This window comes from Schistosoma mansoni, assembly GCF_000237925.1.
Source record: "Schistosoma mansoni, WGS project CABG00000000 data, supercontig 0013, strain Puerto Rico, whole genome shotgun sequence".
NCBI lineage: Eukaryota > Metazoa > Platyhelminthes > Trematoda > Strigeidida > Schistosomatidae > Schistosoma > Schistosoma mansoni.
In genome coordinates, this window is record NW_017386025.1 from 1,222,505 (window position 1) to 1,238,669 (window position 16,165).

A 16,165-nucleotide genomic window follows, 5' to 3' on the forward strand; every position below is an offset into this window, starting at 1 on the left:
ACATAAATCAAATGAGATTTATGTGGCGCATATATACCTGGTGCTTCCTTGTACCAATATTTATGTGTTCAAATAAAATAAAAACTTTTTCTGTATATGTGAATTCAGATTTTTTACATTAGACATTAAATGAAAATTCTTTTCTTTTTTGAAAAGAATCTTAAACAAACCAAACAAATTTTCAAAGATCCTTATTTTAAAACAAAAGATGTTATAAATTGATAAGTTTATTTGTAATTTATTTTCTTTAATTTGTTTATTTAAACACATAAACATTGATACAAGGAGGCGCTAAATATATAGGCGCCACACTTCGTCATTCGAGTTGTGTAAGAGCTGAAATAGTGCCCAAACAGAAACAGGTGGTCTTCTTAAGGAGTCACCCATCCGAGCTTTTGATCTAGGCTTTGCAGTCAAGCCATCTAGCTCAGTGAATAATACACCACTTGATATCATTTACCTATAAATCTTCACAATCATTTCATGATACGATACAAAATAATGTACAAATTTTATAATTATAAAGAAACGAAAAAAAGAACACATGGAATAATGCATTATTATTCGACAGTTTACCTTCTTGGATTTGTACTACTACGTCGACGAACTAATTCACGTGGTTTACCAGGTTTATTAAGTAAATCTTGTTGTTGAGATTTTTTTCTTTCTACTTCTTGTTTAATTTCAATCAAACGTGTATGCATTTCAATATCTTCACATATATCAAATACTGTTTCACCATTTCTAGTTTCAGCTAATATATCTGCACCGAAATTTACAAGTAATTCAACAATTTCTAACTAAATAAATAAAAATAAATATCAAGTAGATTAATGAAAAATATTGTATGCTTTAATTTTGATAAGGTTAATAATCCAAAGTTCAACATTATCACCTTACATAACTTACTTTCATTGAGTCCAAAAACAAACATTTACTGTATAAAAATCATGAATTCGCTTATTTCAAAACATGCATTAATATTTGTCAACTATTTCAGCACAATAAGCAAAGATAGATAGTGACTAGCAGTGGAATCCAGGACGCGCGTTTCGTCCTATTCGGGACTCGTCAGCTGGACGTACCTGCATCTCAGAGTTGATGGTCACTCTGGGACTGGAACCCAGTACCTTTCGCTTCAAACGCCATCGCGTTATCCACTCAGCTACTGAGTCCTGATAGCCACCTGCTTGTGCAATGGGCTGAATTAAGGCTATTTTGAGGCAATACACACAGTATACACATATGCCAATAAGAGACTGACCAGTTTCAGTCCTAAACATCAATGGGAAGATTCAAACAAACAATACTAAGTGAACTATTTCAACACAATTTCAGTGGTTAATATTTTGTTCTTATACTTTGAAGGGTAATTTACATAATGAACAATTATAGAAATAATTAAAATTTTCATCTTAATAGAAATCATTATCTTTAATTATTGAGCAATTGAAGATCCTTAATGAATAGTTTAAAAGGAAATTATGCTCCTTTTTTTCTAAATAAATGCTGTTGTACTATAGCAAAATTAGATATAAAACAGTTTATTTTGATGAAAAACCTTTTTTGTTACTATCCTGTAATACTGTTGAAGGGAAGTTCTGTTAATCTAGTTTTCATATTTATAGTGACATATCAACCATATATTATTGAAAATTTAAGATTTCTAATCAGAGAAAGGTTTTGTGAATATTATAGTAATGTAATAGTCAAATTCACGAGTCAATTCCTGGATTGGTTGAAGCTAGACAGTAACACCGTTAGATGCCGGCTCAGTGGTCTAGAGGTTAAGCGTTCGCACGCGAGACTGATGAGTCCGGAGTTCAAATCCTAAAGGCGGAATAGTAGATGCGCACTGCTGAGGAGTCCCACACTAAGACGAAACGGTCGTCCAGTGCTTCCGTGTTTTCAATGGTGGTCCAGCTTCAATTGACTCATGAATTCAACTACACCAGACAATCTTGTCAGATTATTTATTTTTGGAACCGTTTATTGTTGTATATTATTTTACCTCTAGTGATGATAAAAAACTCACCATAAATTACATTAACTGATTAAAATGATAATTAAGAAGTGCTGTTGTCTAGTCTTGAGTATGGTATGATGACTAAGTATAATTCAAATGGAAGAATTAAGTTACTCAATGATTAACAATCAATGTTGGTTCTTAAAATCCCGTATTATTTTATGATTCTAAGTCTCAGAAACTGAGAAGAAAAATAAACATTAACAATACTGCTACAGCGATAAATGTATTGATAAGTCACTTAAAAATGAACTCTTCATGATATGGACTAAGTTTGAAATGTGGCAACTTAGCTGGAACAGATTCGACACTAAAGTACATTTTGTGTGACTTTAAATAAACTGTGGAAATTCAAAGATTTTGAAACTATGTTGTGTGTCAGTTGAGCTTTATTACCATGAGGTCACTTAATGCCTAAATAAACTATCTATAATTTGAAAAATTCACCGTTCACTGAAGAATGAAGATGTATCTTCAGTCTCAGTAACAATCTGAACAAACCTAGATCTCAACAATTATTCTGATGATCCATCTTGAATATAACTCACGACTTGAGATAAACGTCTGCTAGAAAAAATAAAGAAATATTTCATAATGTTTCACTTAGAGGTACAAAATATGACGAGGTTGTGAACATTGAAAAAAAGAATTCTTATTTATCATTGAGGGCAAAACTCCTAGATCATTTCCAATAAAAAGAATTAATTACTCGTTAACATTAAATTTAGCCGTTTCTATTACATTTCTCCTATTTTAATTGAACAATAGAAGGAATGAAATATGTTAATAATTTATTGTGAATGTAACACTTTCCACGATACAATAAATTGAATAAACAAAACTACACATAATTCTAATAAATATATTTTGTTTGGTATTTGGAAGAGTAGGAAAATTGTATTTCTGACGTTTCACAACTCGATGTAAATCACTTTTTCAGAGTAAATATATACAATTTTGTGAATTGGTTGAAGTAAGACATTAATACCGTTGGACAATGGCTTAGTGATCTAGAGGTTAGGCATTGGCGCGCGAGAGCAAAAGTTATGGGTTCGAATCCCGCGGCTGAGATCGTGGATGAGCATTTGTGAGGAATCTCTTGCTAAGATGAAACGGCCGTTCAGTGCTTCTAGGTTTCCAGTGGTGGTCTAACATTGATTGATTCATGATCTCAATCATAAATACATACAATCGATTAGCTTACATTAAGTCATGAATCGTCAGAAATACAACTTTCTACTCATTGGGATATTACAATAATATATTTATTATTAATCTTCTATATATAATGCTCAATTTATTTTATAATTACACAGAATTCTATCATTGTTATCTTACACATGGTCTTCATATGTTAATATTGAAGTGAACATTCCTCCTAAGATACTTATTTAACTGACCTCATTGCCAACCACTTTTAGTTATGGTTAAATATTGTATTGTCATGATTATTTTAATGAGGGAAACACTTGATACTAAGTATATAAAAAGTTATTTATCAAACAGTAAACGTGAATAGATTGCTGAGCTGTACAAAGAAGATAAGGAAAATTTCCACTAACTGAATAGGTTTGCAAATATTTCAATGTCCCTAATATTTTAGTTATTTTCTAATTATAATAAATAATCAGTTATTAATTAATTGTCTACGTCACGCATAATGAAAACCTATGAGGCAAAAAAAAGGTATGATTGATGACCATATAGGATATACTCGTTAGTATCTGCCTAAGTAGCAGTATTTGAAATAAATTTAGAGGAACCTAGGACTGTTTACATTTTTCATCAACATTCACTACGTTGGTTCAATTCTATTGAGTTGATCATTTTAATTTATTAATGAGACAAGTGACAAATGGAAATAATATACACATATAATGGATACCTTATTATTTCTATAAAGTTGTGTATTTAATAGATAGAAGATGAAATAACTGAGTATGAACAGAGTGAATTTTAATTCATAGATAAGTGATGTTATTTATAGTTATCTTCTCTAAAAGAAAACCACTGCAGATAATAATCGATTTGCCCCAAGAAACATTAAACATCTAAGAGTTTGATCTCAGTAAAGGGATTAACCATGCTGTTTTAAATATACAACATTACAGTAGGCTATATGTACGTTTTAAATTGGTAATTTATGACTAATATTACAAGAGTCTAAACTGATTTATACGTGCATGCAATAAAACTTATATTTTAAGCAAAGATGATGGTGGTCAACAGTAAAATCAAAAACGTAGGTTTCGTCCCATTTAGGATTCGTCATCTGAATGTACCTGCATGTCAAAGTTGATATTCATTCCACAACTCGAATTCAGCACTATTCGCTTCAAATACCACCTCACTGTCTACTTGCTGAGTCCTGATACCCACTAGCTTGTGGAATGGGGTGTAGTTTAATAAGAATAAAACCTGTTTATTTATAGGTATCATTACCAAGTATTGATTTGATAATTTTGAATAAATTGAGCATTGGGTAGATTGTTATAAATAAATAATATATTTGTAATATCCGAATGTGTAGAGAAATTAGATTTTCTGACATGTGGTTATTTATTCTCTGAAGTCATGGCTTACACTGAGTCACGAAACGTCAGAAAATCTTATTTTCCTATTCATTGGGATATTACAAATAAATTATTTATTTATGTTCGTTTGATATCAGAAGGGGTTTTGTGGATATTATTGTAATTTTTTAATAGTTGAGACTATGAATCAATTGAAGCTAGACCACCATGGAAAACCTGGAAACACTGGATGGCCGTTTCGTCCTATTATCGGACTCATGATTTCAACTATGAAAATACTAAATTCTACACAAAACCCCTTCTGATCTATTTTCAAAATTAACAAGATTCTTTTTACTTATTTTTCGTTTATAGTCTCATTTTATTATTTAAAACTTTTTTCCATAGTCAACCAATATGATTTATTGTTGCCTTGGAAATTATCAATTAATTGATGGACAACATGAGATAATGTTTAATTTTTATCGACATATCAATAAATTAGATAGAACAGCTGTATATAAGCAGGAAAAAAACACGACGACAACAACAGAATTCATGTATTAGTAGATCATGTAAAATTTATTTAAGTGTAAATTTAACTAGAATTTCGTCTACAATTTCAATGGATAATATGCTCCTATCCAGATCTTTCTTGTTACTGTTATTATTATTATTAATATTGGTAGTGTAGTGAACGAAACACGACTGGGGAAAATCGAATGTATTTAAGCTCAAAATTACAGACTATCTCACTAAATTCTGATAACCATACAACTAACAGTTAATTTGCAAAATAACAACCAATTGTCCTGATATTCACTGTTTCTTCTGCAAATATCATTTCATCTTCCCTAATTCCATTGTTCATGCATTTTCCTATCAATTGCGCTTCATTTCAGTTCTTTCCTTATCGGTCTTCTACCAAAATACATTCTATGTTTGATCATTGCCATATACTACTTATATGGATATAAGTAGACCACACTACATTAGTACATTCAGATAAACGGTAGTCAATTGATTTTGTTTCTTAAATAAATGAATATATGAAAGAATTGATTTGAATTGAGATGGCAAATTCTAGAAATTTAAATTTAAGTCTCATATATATATGTATATCAGACGAAACGGCCGTCCAGTGCTTCCAGGTTTTCCATAGTGGTCTAGTTTCAATTGACTCATGATCTCAACTATTGAAATTACCATAATATCCACAAAAACCCCTTCTGATATATATGTATATATATATATTGAACATAGATGCATTCTTTCAAAACATTTCATTTAGAAAACAATCTAATTTTAAAACAACAAGTCACTTAATCCCTAAACCTAATTTATTTGAATTAAGATATTTAATTGTGGTTTATTTTCTCTATTGTTTTTTAAAAAAAATTATTTTATCTATTAAAATTATGTTCGAAAAATATTATTTATTTTTTTTCTATAAATTTACAAATCTATCAAACAAAAACAAAGTCTTATGTTTAATCATTGTACAAAAAAATGTTAATTTTTTCACTGGGATCATCAAACTGGTGTATATGAGATACTTACTACCGTAGTGAAAGTGAACTTGAGTTAAGAGATCAATTTTATTGTTAATATATTTACAGAATTACAGAATGTCTTGCCAAAATATGAAAAACAAACATTGAATACTTCATTTGTATATTTTCCATCAATTGTATTTTATAAAATTCATTGATCCTTCATTCCTGTTGTTTTTACAATTACTTTTTATTTACATTCCTGTTCTTTTCAATTTGATCTTCTCAACCTTCTTCTGATAGGCATTCCACTTCTAAGTGATGTCACATATTACTTGTGTTTGTCTATATAAGTAGCATATACCACACTACTACTAAGTGGGTAGTATAAAAATGCTATTCTATTTATCTTTTGCCTTAAACTGTCTTTACTTTTTTTACATTTTTAATAATAAGCAAAGATGGATAGTGGCTAGCAGTGGAATCCACGACGCACGGTTTGTCCTATTTGGGACTCGCCAGCTGGATGTATCTGCACCTCAGAGTTGATGTTCACTCTGGGACTCGAACCCAATATCTTTCTGTTCAAACGCCATCGCGTTATCCACTTAGCTACTGAGTCCTGATAGCCATTTGCTTGTGCAATAGGGTGAGGTTGGAATTCACTTAGTATTGTTTGTTTGAATCTTCCCATTGATGTTTAGGACTGCAACTGGTCAGTCCCTTATTGGCATATGTGTATACTGTGCGTATTGCCTCGACATAACCTTACTTCACAAGCATTATAAGCAAAGATGGACAGTGGCTAGCAGTGGAATCCAGGACGCGCGTTTCTTTCTATTTGCACATATATATGCACATATACCATCAAGAGACTGATCGGTTGCAGTCCTAAGCATCAATGGGAAGATTCAATCAAACAATACTAAGTGAATTTCTAATAATGTTTAATCATTAATGATTTTATTACACAAGGAGATTTAATTAGTCACTTTTTGACCGACTACACATGGACATCTACTCAACATTTTATATATAATTTCTTATTGTATGTTCATCAGATAAATCATTAGGTGTAAGATAAGATTATTTTCAATGTCAAATATAGTCTGATTGGATAATAGATCTTGTCATATTAAAGTACATTTTAATTAGATTTTTAATGTAATGTATATTGTTGTGGTATGAAAGACCTCAAAAATTAGAATGAGGATATTTCTACCTTTCATATTATAACAAAACTAGTTTAAGAAACGATGACAAAACTGAAAGTTTATGACTTTATTCAATTTACATATAAATTTCATAAGAAAGTAAACAAAATATAAATGATACTTTGTAAGTTATCAAATTTCAACAACTGTTGTCTGTCAGCGATAAAATGGTTTATATGAAAACATTGTAAACAAGGACACTTAGGCAATGATCAAAGTTAATAAAATTCAAATGAAAAGTCTTAACAACATATTTTGTTTTATTTTCTACAGAAAACATAACCTTCAGAATTTCTCAAGTCGATAATTATCATGTGCCCACTAGTGATTGGCTTCAATAGATTTCTGAATTTCTAATGAGAAGCTCTTACCATTAAAGTTCAACTATGTCGAGTGTGAAGTAAATAACGACCAAAGATGAAAAAATAGTCGGTTAGTATCGTAGATTGGCTGAAGTTAGGTTTGTACACCACTGGATACCGGACTCAGTGGTCTAAAAGTTAAGCGTTCGTATATGGGACCGAAGGTCTACGGTTCTATTCTCAGTACAGGGAGTTGTGGGTGTGCATCACTAAAGAGCACCATACCAGAACAAAATAGCTGTTCAATGCTTTAAAGTCTTTAATGATTGTTTAATTTAGATCGGCTAGTGATCCTAATAAAAAATAAGGTAATAAGATTCAGATTTCACAAATTATATAAATCTACAAGCTACTCATGAGTAAGCATAATTTGTATATTGAATAATATGTACTTACTTGACACCAACAAGCTGCAATATGTATAGCTTGCCAACCATCTTTGTCAAGTAAATCAATTTTCGCTCCACGTTTTAACAAAAACAAAACAACTTCTTCAAAGCCACTAGCAGCTGCGATGTGTAACTTTATCAAACAAAAAAAGTATATTAAAGGTTAAGATAATAAACAAATGAAAATTAAGTTAATGAAACAATTATTTAAAATATAATATTGACTAAAAATTATATAAGAAGACTGCTTTCGTCATTAGCTGACATCAACTAGTGAAGTGTTGGAGGCTAGAGAACATACTGTCTGTAAGATAGTTATTACAAGTAAAATCGGTTGGTGGTCGCACTATGTTGAAAATTTGAATAAAACTAGAAATATGAGTCGTTGAATTCTCGTTTAAGCATGTAAAGATATTGTGTTCTCCACGAAAAATAGAAATCCTGGATGGTTTCAAATTTTAGAGCTGTGAATGTGAACTCTTATGAAGTCTGAAAATTATGCTATGTTGTAAATAACAAGCAACTGGTTTCCGAATGTTTCTCTTGACGACAACATGTAGAAAAATGAATCACTCACAAATTAATGCTTCAAGTTTGAAAACATGTGAACTGATTTTTTTTCAGGAATGTTTGCAAAACAAAAAAATAGATAGAATACCAAGTAATACTATTAGGAAATATATACATACTCATGAACTCACAAAATTATAATTATTTCGAAAAAAAGTAGTATCCGAGCGGACAGTTATTTTCAATTACTTCATCATCTTGTTCTACAGTGATTAATTTATAATTTTATCAAAATGTATCAATTAAGTTGTAGGTAAATAAGTGTGAAAGCCACTGTCTTTTTATATAGTGATTTTCAGCACCGATTACGACTAAACTACGTCCAAAACCTACTATTTATAGATTTGAAATATCATTTAAGAAGGCAGTTATCAAGAACAGAGTTTCGCTCAGGATAATCTACTGTTTTTGAATACCCCATGAGAACCATAAAACTATTATTATTATTATTACTGCCATTATTATATAGTGATTCGTAACAAGATACGTTGTCTTTCATTTATACCAACCTACCAAGTCTTCTTTTCTGTTCTTGTTCATTACATAGAAAATATTAACTTATAGGTAGTCAATAAATTCAGAACACACAGCTTCAGTTCCGTCAGAAATTAAATAAAAAATAAGACAAGAAAAAAATTAGGGCGTGTAAAATTTTTTCTTTATTTTCGTCTACAAAAATCTAATTAACAGATTCATTATATCAGAAAAAAGAACTGAATTGGAACAGTGAAAAAATAACTCAGAATAAATGATGGGATGTAGGCTGAAGCCAGAAATAACTATAAAAATAGAATTGTAGTCAAACTAATGATGAATAAAATTTGAAAAAATAAGCATTACACAAACAACCATAGAGATTCACTGAATGTTGTCAGGTAAACACAACTATTTATTTCGATAGATACAATGTAATTATCTTTAGTTACGAAAAAAAACTAAAAAAATTCTTTATTTTTTACTTCAAGAAACACAACAACAATTATGTTCATCATAATTTGACAATTAAGATATGACAATTTATTCTGTTAAGTTGAATATATTGAACAAAACACAACTGGGGACAATCGAATATATTTAAGCACAAATTACAGACTATTTCACGAAATTTTGATAATTATACAGTCAACAGTTAATTTGCAAAATAACAATCAATTGTTTCAATCTTGACTGTTCTTTCTGCAAATATCAATCCATCTTCTGTGATTTCATTGTTCATGCATTTTTGTATCGATTGCACTTCATTTTTGTTCGTTCCTTATCAATCGTTCCTTCATTCTTATCGTTGTTACCATTACTCTTTATTTACATTCCTGTTCTTTTCAATTTGATATTCTCAACCTTCTTCTGACAGACATTTCACTTCTAACTGGTATTACATACTACTTGTGTTTGTCGATATAAGTAGCATATACCACACTGCTACTGGTTTCCGAATATTTCTCTTGACGACGATATTTAGAAAAATGTATCATTCACAACTTAATGGTTCAAGTTCGAAAACATATAAACTGAGTTTTTTTTCCAGAAATATTTGCAAAACAAAAAAATAGATTAAATACCAAGTAATACGATTAGGAAATGTATATATGTTCTGTATACCCATGAACTCACAAAATTCTAATTATTTCTAACCAGCTTTTAAATAACATAGTTGAACTTAAGAGGACCACAACAACTGAAATTCAAAATACAATTTATGTGTGTTATTTATTATACCTTTTTTTCTTACTGAAAAATGTCTCATTTTAATAGTGTTGCTAATTTTTTGAACACTTGTTCAATTGTCAATGGAAATAGTGGATTCATACTGAAAAGTTACAAAACCCTACTATATTTTAGTATGAAAAGATGGATTATGAGACTGATCTCCAGTCCATCTTCAATCCATTGTTTGTGTGGTGCATATGTATCTGGTGCCCCTTTGTACCAATATGTATGTGTTTAAATAAATAAATAATAAATAAATGTATCCTATTTACTATACGTTTTAACGTGATCATTATATAGGAATCATGGGTATCAAGATTCTAAAAATCCCATACTTTTCTTTGTGACTCCTCTGTTCGATTTTTAATAGTTTTCCTGGTGAAATTCATATCTGTCATTGTTTTCATATATTGATATTAGTGAAGATATGTCGTAGCGTTTATCAGCTAGTTGATGTTTACGCAGATGAAGATAGTAGGTACTCAGTCTGAGATAGTATTTCTTCGGATTTTTGTAATTTATTTGGCTTGTATTCTACTGTTGTTTCTTTTGACTTGCACAATATTGACTGGAGAGATTTCGTGGTTTTGTAGGCTATACCTGTCTCTGTATGAGTTCTAATAAATCTTTTGTGGTTTCGGAGATGATATTCATGTAGGATAGTATTATTTATTTGATGATTATCACTCTGATTATGACAATAAATTTGATAATTGTTCCCTGATAATTTTTTTGTGGGTAGCTATTTTACGAAACCCATCCATTACATATTTTGTTTTAATCTTCCATATAGTGGTTATGCTGCATTATATCCTTGCTAATTTGAACAGTGTAAGAATATAACTTAATTTATGAGTTATTGTTTTTCCAAATGAGGATTTGATAGAGATAAGTTAGTTTCTGAGTCTCGAGTTTTCTTATATTATCTATCGTAGTCAGAACATTCGAATATAGTAGTTTGATGTTCGATACTGTTACTAATGTGAATTTCATTAACAAAACTGTGGATACTTTTCAGCTGATCTCCTCTAGTAATGACAAATGTGTGATTTGCAGAAAGTATCCAAATTCGATTTAGTCATTGGTAAGACTAAGGCTTTTAATCTCTTCATTATTGTTTCTGTTATTAATCCAGATACTGATGATCCCAGTGGAGGTCTTTCTTGTTTGCCTACTTCTCCGGAAATATGTTGATACACACAATTAGTTAAACTGAATTAAATTTTGATTTTGATGCATTGTAAGTATTGAATGGTTTGTATAATTGATGATGAATAGGGACGTGTCCTTTAGTTCTGTCGAGATGAATAGTGTTATGATGCTAAAGGAAATAATAAATCAATTGCGACAGTTTGAATATCTTTGATCGTATCTAAAATTGTATTCCACATATGATAGCGCGATCATATGGGGTTCTTCGGTAGTGCACATCTACAATCCTGTATGCGAAAGTCGAGGCCATGTCATGACCTTCAGTCTTGAGCATGAATGATTAACATCTAGACCACTGAATCGGCATCCAACGTAATAATGTTTTACCTTCATCAATACATGACACTGAGCAACCATCTCCCATTGTCTTCAGTGGACAACTGCCTTATACTCGACATGATTTAGCCCTACTGATCACAGCTCCTCATAAGAAATTCGGAAATTTCTTCTCGGAGCTAGTAGACTAGACGGCCGTCTATTCAGTGTGCGCTCATGAGGAGCACCATATTAGGAAGAAACGGACGTCTATTGCCTTCAGCTTTGTAACAGTGATCTTACTTCGATGGGTTCACGGTTTTATTGAAAGTCATTAATCTCCACAACCCCTTAATAATAATTTCATAAGCAGGTTTGATTTACTTAGTCCTTATAACTTAAAAATTCATACCATTCTATTAATAATTTTCCAGAAAGATTCCTGATCATTTGTATAACAATCTAAATAAAACTGTTCTCTTATTTTTGGTTTTCATATGTTTGAGAACTTTAATTCTTTTCTGTCAGTAGACTTTCCCAACACTGTTTTGGTACTTATGAAACTGTATCCAAATATCTTTGCACGCGAATAGAAAGTCACTCAGTCATTCATATGCAGCACAGGACTTGGCAAAAATGTGCATCGCTTCATGTTCCATACCATCTGGGCACGTCGCGATGAAGTTACCAAAACAAATCCCAAAGCAGTAGAAATGGTAACAGTATCAGTTGCAGTAGAAAAGATAGAATGAATTTGTGAAATCGAAAGTAATGAATATATTAAGCAAAACAGATAACTAGATGTTTCATTGGTTGCACGGTAGGTTATGCGCAAGTGTATGTGAGCTATGGTTAGTGGGTAGGTTATTTGACTAGTAAATATCACTATCCTCACGATCACGTTGTGGTCAGTCTATCGACTTTAAAATAAACATAAAATGTAAGCATTATATGCGATGTTTAACAATAGAGTTTTGTCCATGACCAAATCTTTTAACGTTATTTAGATAGGTTGAAAAAACTCTTGAATGAATGTAAACTAACATAACCGGATCGTGTGCTATGACAATAACAAAACAAAATGAATATATTAGAGCCCTAATTATATATATATATATATATATATATATATATATATATATATGTGGAATCGGTATTATTATTGTTTTTAGCTTATATTTAACCGTATTTCAGTTTGTATCTATAAATATCTCTCATTGTTGAGATAAGAAAGAAAGCGTGTAAACCGTTCATGAATATACATACTCAAACAATAAAGACATTGTACAATAGTAAATACTACTGAAATATACAATATTAGTAAATTTTCAAGATAACTTTCATATGAACATACGGAATATGTTAACTGAGAAGAGATACAGCTTATCATTAGTATTATTAACAATATCAATTACTTAAATAATGATTAATAAGTCATGATATTCAAATCATAATAGATCTGAGCAGTTCATCCCACTACAATATGGAAATCCCGTTAAAGCGTCGGCTATTCAATTTCGATAAATTTATTTTTTAGAATTCAATTAAAAATTTAATGTTAATATAACTGGTGAGTGAATTACGGGAGAAAAGAGAAATCATTTAACAGTGACTTGATGTCTTATTTCTTACTGGAGGTGTGGTGTATGCTACTGATGTCCACAGATATAAGTAGCATGTATCACCAGTCGAAAATGGAATGCCTGGTGGCAGAAGGATGAGAAAATTGAAGAGGAGAAAATGAGAACAATGAGTGATTGGCATGGAAATGAAAGAACGATCAAGTCTGAGAAAATTGATGAACATTTTGTAAATGAATTATTTACTGTATAGTTCACAAATTTTACTAAGAGATTCTGTAGTGTTGTATTCAGATTGTCTCCGCCTGTGTTCTCGTTCACTACAGAGCGAGAAATGCATATTTGTGAACACAATAATAAAGTTACCGATATTTTATCCTATGTACAACTATGATTTTCTATTTTGAAAATAGTTTACCACAAATATGTACAAATAATCTAACACAAAACTGGGAACAAATAACTTAAAGGTGAAATCTAATTAGCAATTAAAATGTATAAAGAAACGTATCAAAAGTTCATGTTAATTGATTTAATTGTTAAACAAAATTTTATTCTAATGAACTAATGGAACAGTAAATATTTCATAGCGCTTTTAATCAATGATAAAAACAATATCTTGAATTTATTGAAGTTGTAAATATGAATCATTAATGGATAACTCAGTAGTTTTAAGTAGTAGTTTCCAGTTGTTTATTAGCTTCGATGTTGTAATACAAATGAAAGTGTTTATCTGGATTCTGGATTGATTAAATGTGAAATGATAGTTTTTATTCTTTGTACCATAGATGCAGTGACAAATTCAAACACCAGTAACATCATTAAAATGCTTTTGATTTGATTGGTCACTCGGTCATTGTAGTGAAGTGATATTCAGGTTATTACAATTATTTCGATATTTTAACTGAAGAATAGTGTTTCTAGGATCTGAATATGTGATATATAACAACCGTAAATTGATATCGATAAACCACTTTATATCAGTATTTTATAAACCTACTCTTCTGTCTTTAAAAGATAATGATAATTTAACTGCAAATCAACTCATCTCCCTATAAAATAATGAAACTGAGGCTACTTAGCTTTACTCACCATAGATGCTCCTTGTGCATCTAGTCGATCAAGGTCTGCACCAGCTTTGTATAAGGCTTCCATATCTGCAAGCATTTCACATTCTGGCACACGATGCCAATCATCTATTTCTTCTTGTGTTATGCCTTTTAGAACAAGAGAAATACACATATTAACAAAATCTTTATTTTTCTCCCATTTTTTGTTGTTGTTTTTCGATGTAAAGGATATTTTAGGAAGGTGATATTTTTACAAGATTTGATTCCATGAGATGTCACTTTACTGATAATGAAACTGCGAAAGCATATATAGGAATTAGGTGTTTTTATGAAGAAATCTATCTTGAAGGTAGATTTGCGTCACAGACTGACTTCAGCTAGAGAAGCATAGAAAATCAGAAATCACCAAACAGCTGTCTCATCCAGTCCAAAGACTCCTCAGAGATGAGCATTCATGGCAGACTTGGACAGTCACAAACAATACTTTCAAACTAGTGAGACGAAACCAGATTATCCACATTTTCGAATCCTGTCTAATATCTTTTCACTTCATAATCTAATTTCAATTCTGGTTATCTTGTATGAATGGAGGGGATTCACATATATACAATATTATACACAATGACCTATCTTAAATAGTTCTATTTTCTAATTAACCTTTTGAAACAATCCATATTTCATTGAATCTTTGGCAAATAACTAAGTTTCATGAACCCGGTTCACGTAATAAAAGTTGCTGAAAGATAGAAAATTCTTGTACTTCTGAGCCCGAAACTCATTGATGATCAGTACAGCTAAATCAGGAAATCAAATTTTTGGCATTAATTCAAAATGTTTTTATTTAAGTGGTTATGGAAACAATTTTTATTTATGACTGGTTTTCATCATCAAATAACATCATTTTGGAAGCCACCGTAAGTCAGATAGTATTGAACACGTAGTTGATTATAGTCCTATTAAGATTTACTCACCCATGTTACCATCAGAGATTAGACCTAAGACCTTCAGGTTTCGCTCCAAAGACCTTACATTGAGATTGCATGGTTAAAATTTAGTGACCCGCAGTTACAACTTTAATAATTGGTTGTAACTGTTGGAATTTAATCATGTCGTGTTTTACTGTGAACCAATTGAAGTTGGAAATGCAGACTACTGATATCAAGTCCGTGATTCAATGGCAAGGAGCTCGCCAAGAGCACTAAATTTCAACTCCTGGTTGTATTGTTGTTGCATTCTTCCAAAGAGTTTCTAATTAGAGGGAAACGATTGTTTAGTGCTCTCTGGTTTCAATCGTTCCTCATAAAATCGCTTCATGAGTTAAATCAAAAGTGTCTATTATAACATAGTATAAGTTTTCTAACTGGTATATATGTGTACACGAATCAGAAAACGATCATTCCTATAGTGAATTTCGTCGCATATGACTACCGTATAAACTGTATCAACATTCCATTTTTCTGAAATTTAATCTAAAATGGCGCATTACCAGTAAAACGTCTGAAATCGATTGAGTGTTTTAATTAAGCCATCAGACACATAAATTCAGTTATTTATGCATAAGTGTCTAGAGGTATCAAGGTATGAATGTGTGTACACGTTAAGCAAACAGAAAGGTGGATTATATGATATGTGTACATGCTCACATAACCAGCCAATCATATGAAGTAAGTGAAACAAAATACAAAACATTTAATCAATTGAAAGCCAGCATGCCCGCAACGCCACACACAAACATACAAAAAACTCATGTTACCTTGTATCTATCTGTTTATTA

The 16,165-nt window shown here is 30.9% G+C and overlaps 1 protein-coding gene and 1 non-coding gene across 2 annotated transcripts in view; both read right to left on the minus strand.

Moving 5' to 3' along the window:
* Positions 1-16,165, minus strand: part of Smp_058450 (protein phosphatase 1 regulatory inhibitor subunit 16a, putative) — a gene marked incomplete at its 3' end in the record, with an annotated part of 84,414 nt that overhangs the window by 6,842 nt on the left and 61,407 nt on the right. Inside the window, exons 6-8 of the mRNA XM_018790853.1 lie at positions 14,414-14,538; positions 8,005-8,130; positions 577-800 (exon numbers count right to left, since the gene is read on the minus strand). Coding sequence (XP_018645871.1) covers positions 577-800; positions 8,005-8,130; positions 14,414-14,538 — 475 coding nt within the window. The remainder of the gene's footprint in view (positions 1-576; positions 801-8,004; positions 8,131-14,413; positions 14,539-16,165) is intronic.
* Positions 1,103-1,175, minus strand: Smp_tRNA_00617_Pseudo_TTG.1.1. Its single transcript has one exon. It is a non-coding gene (tRNA).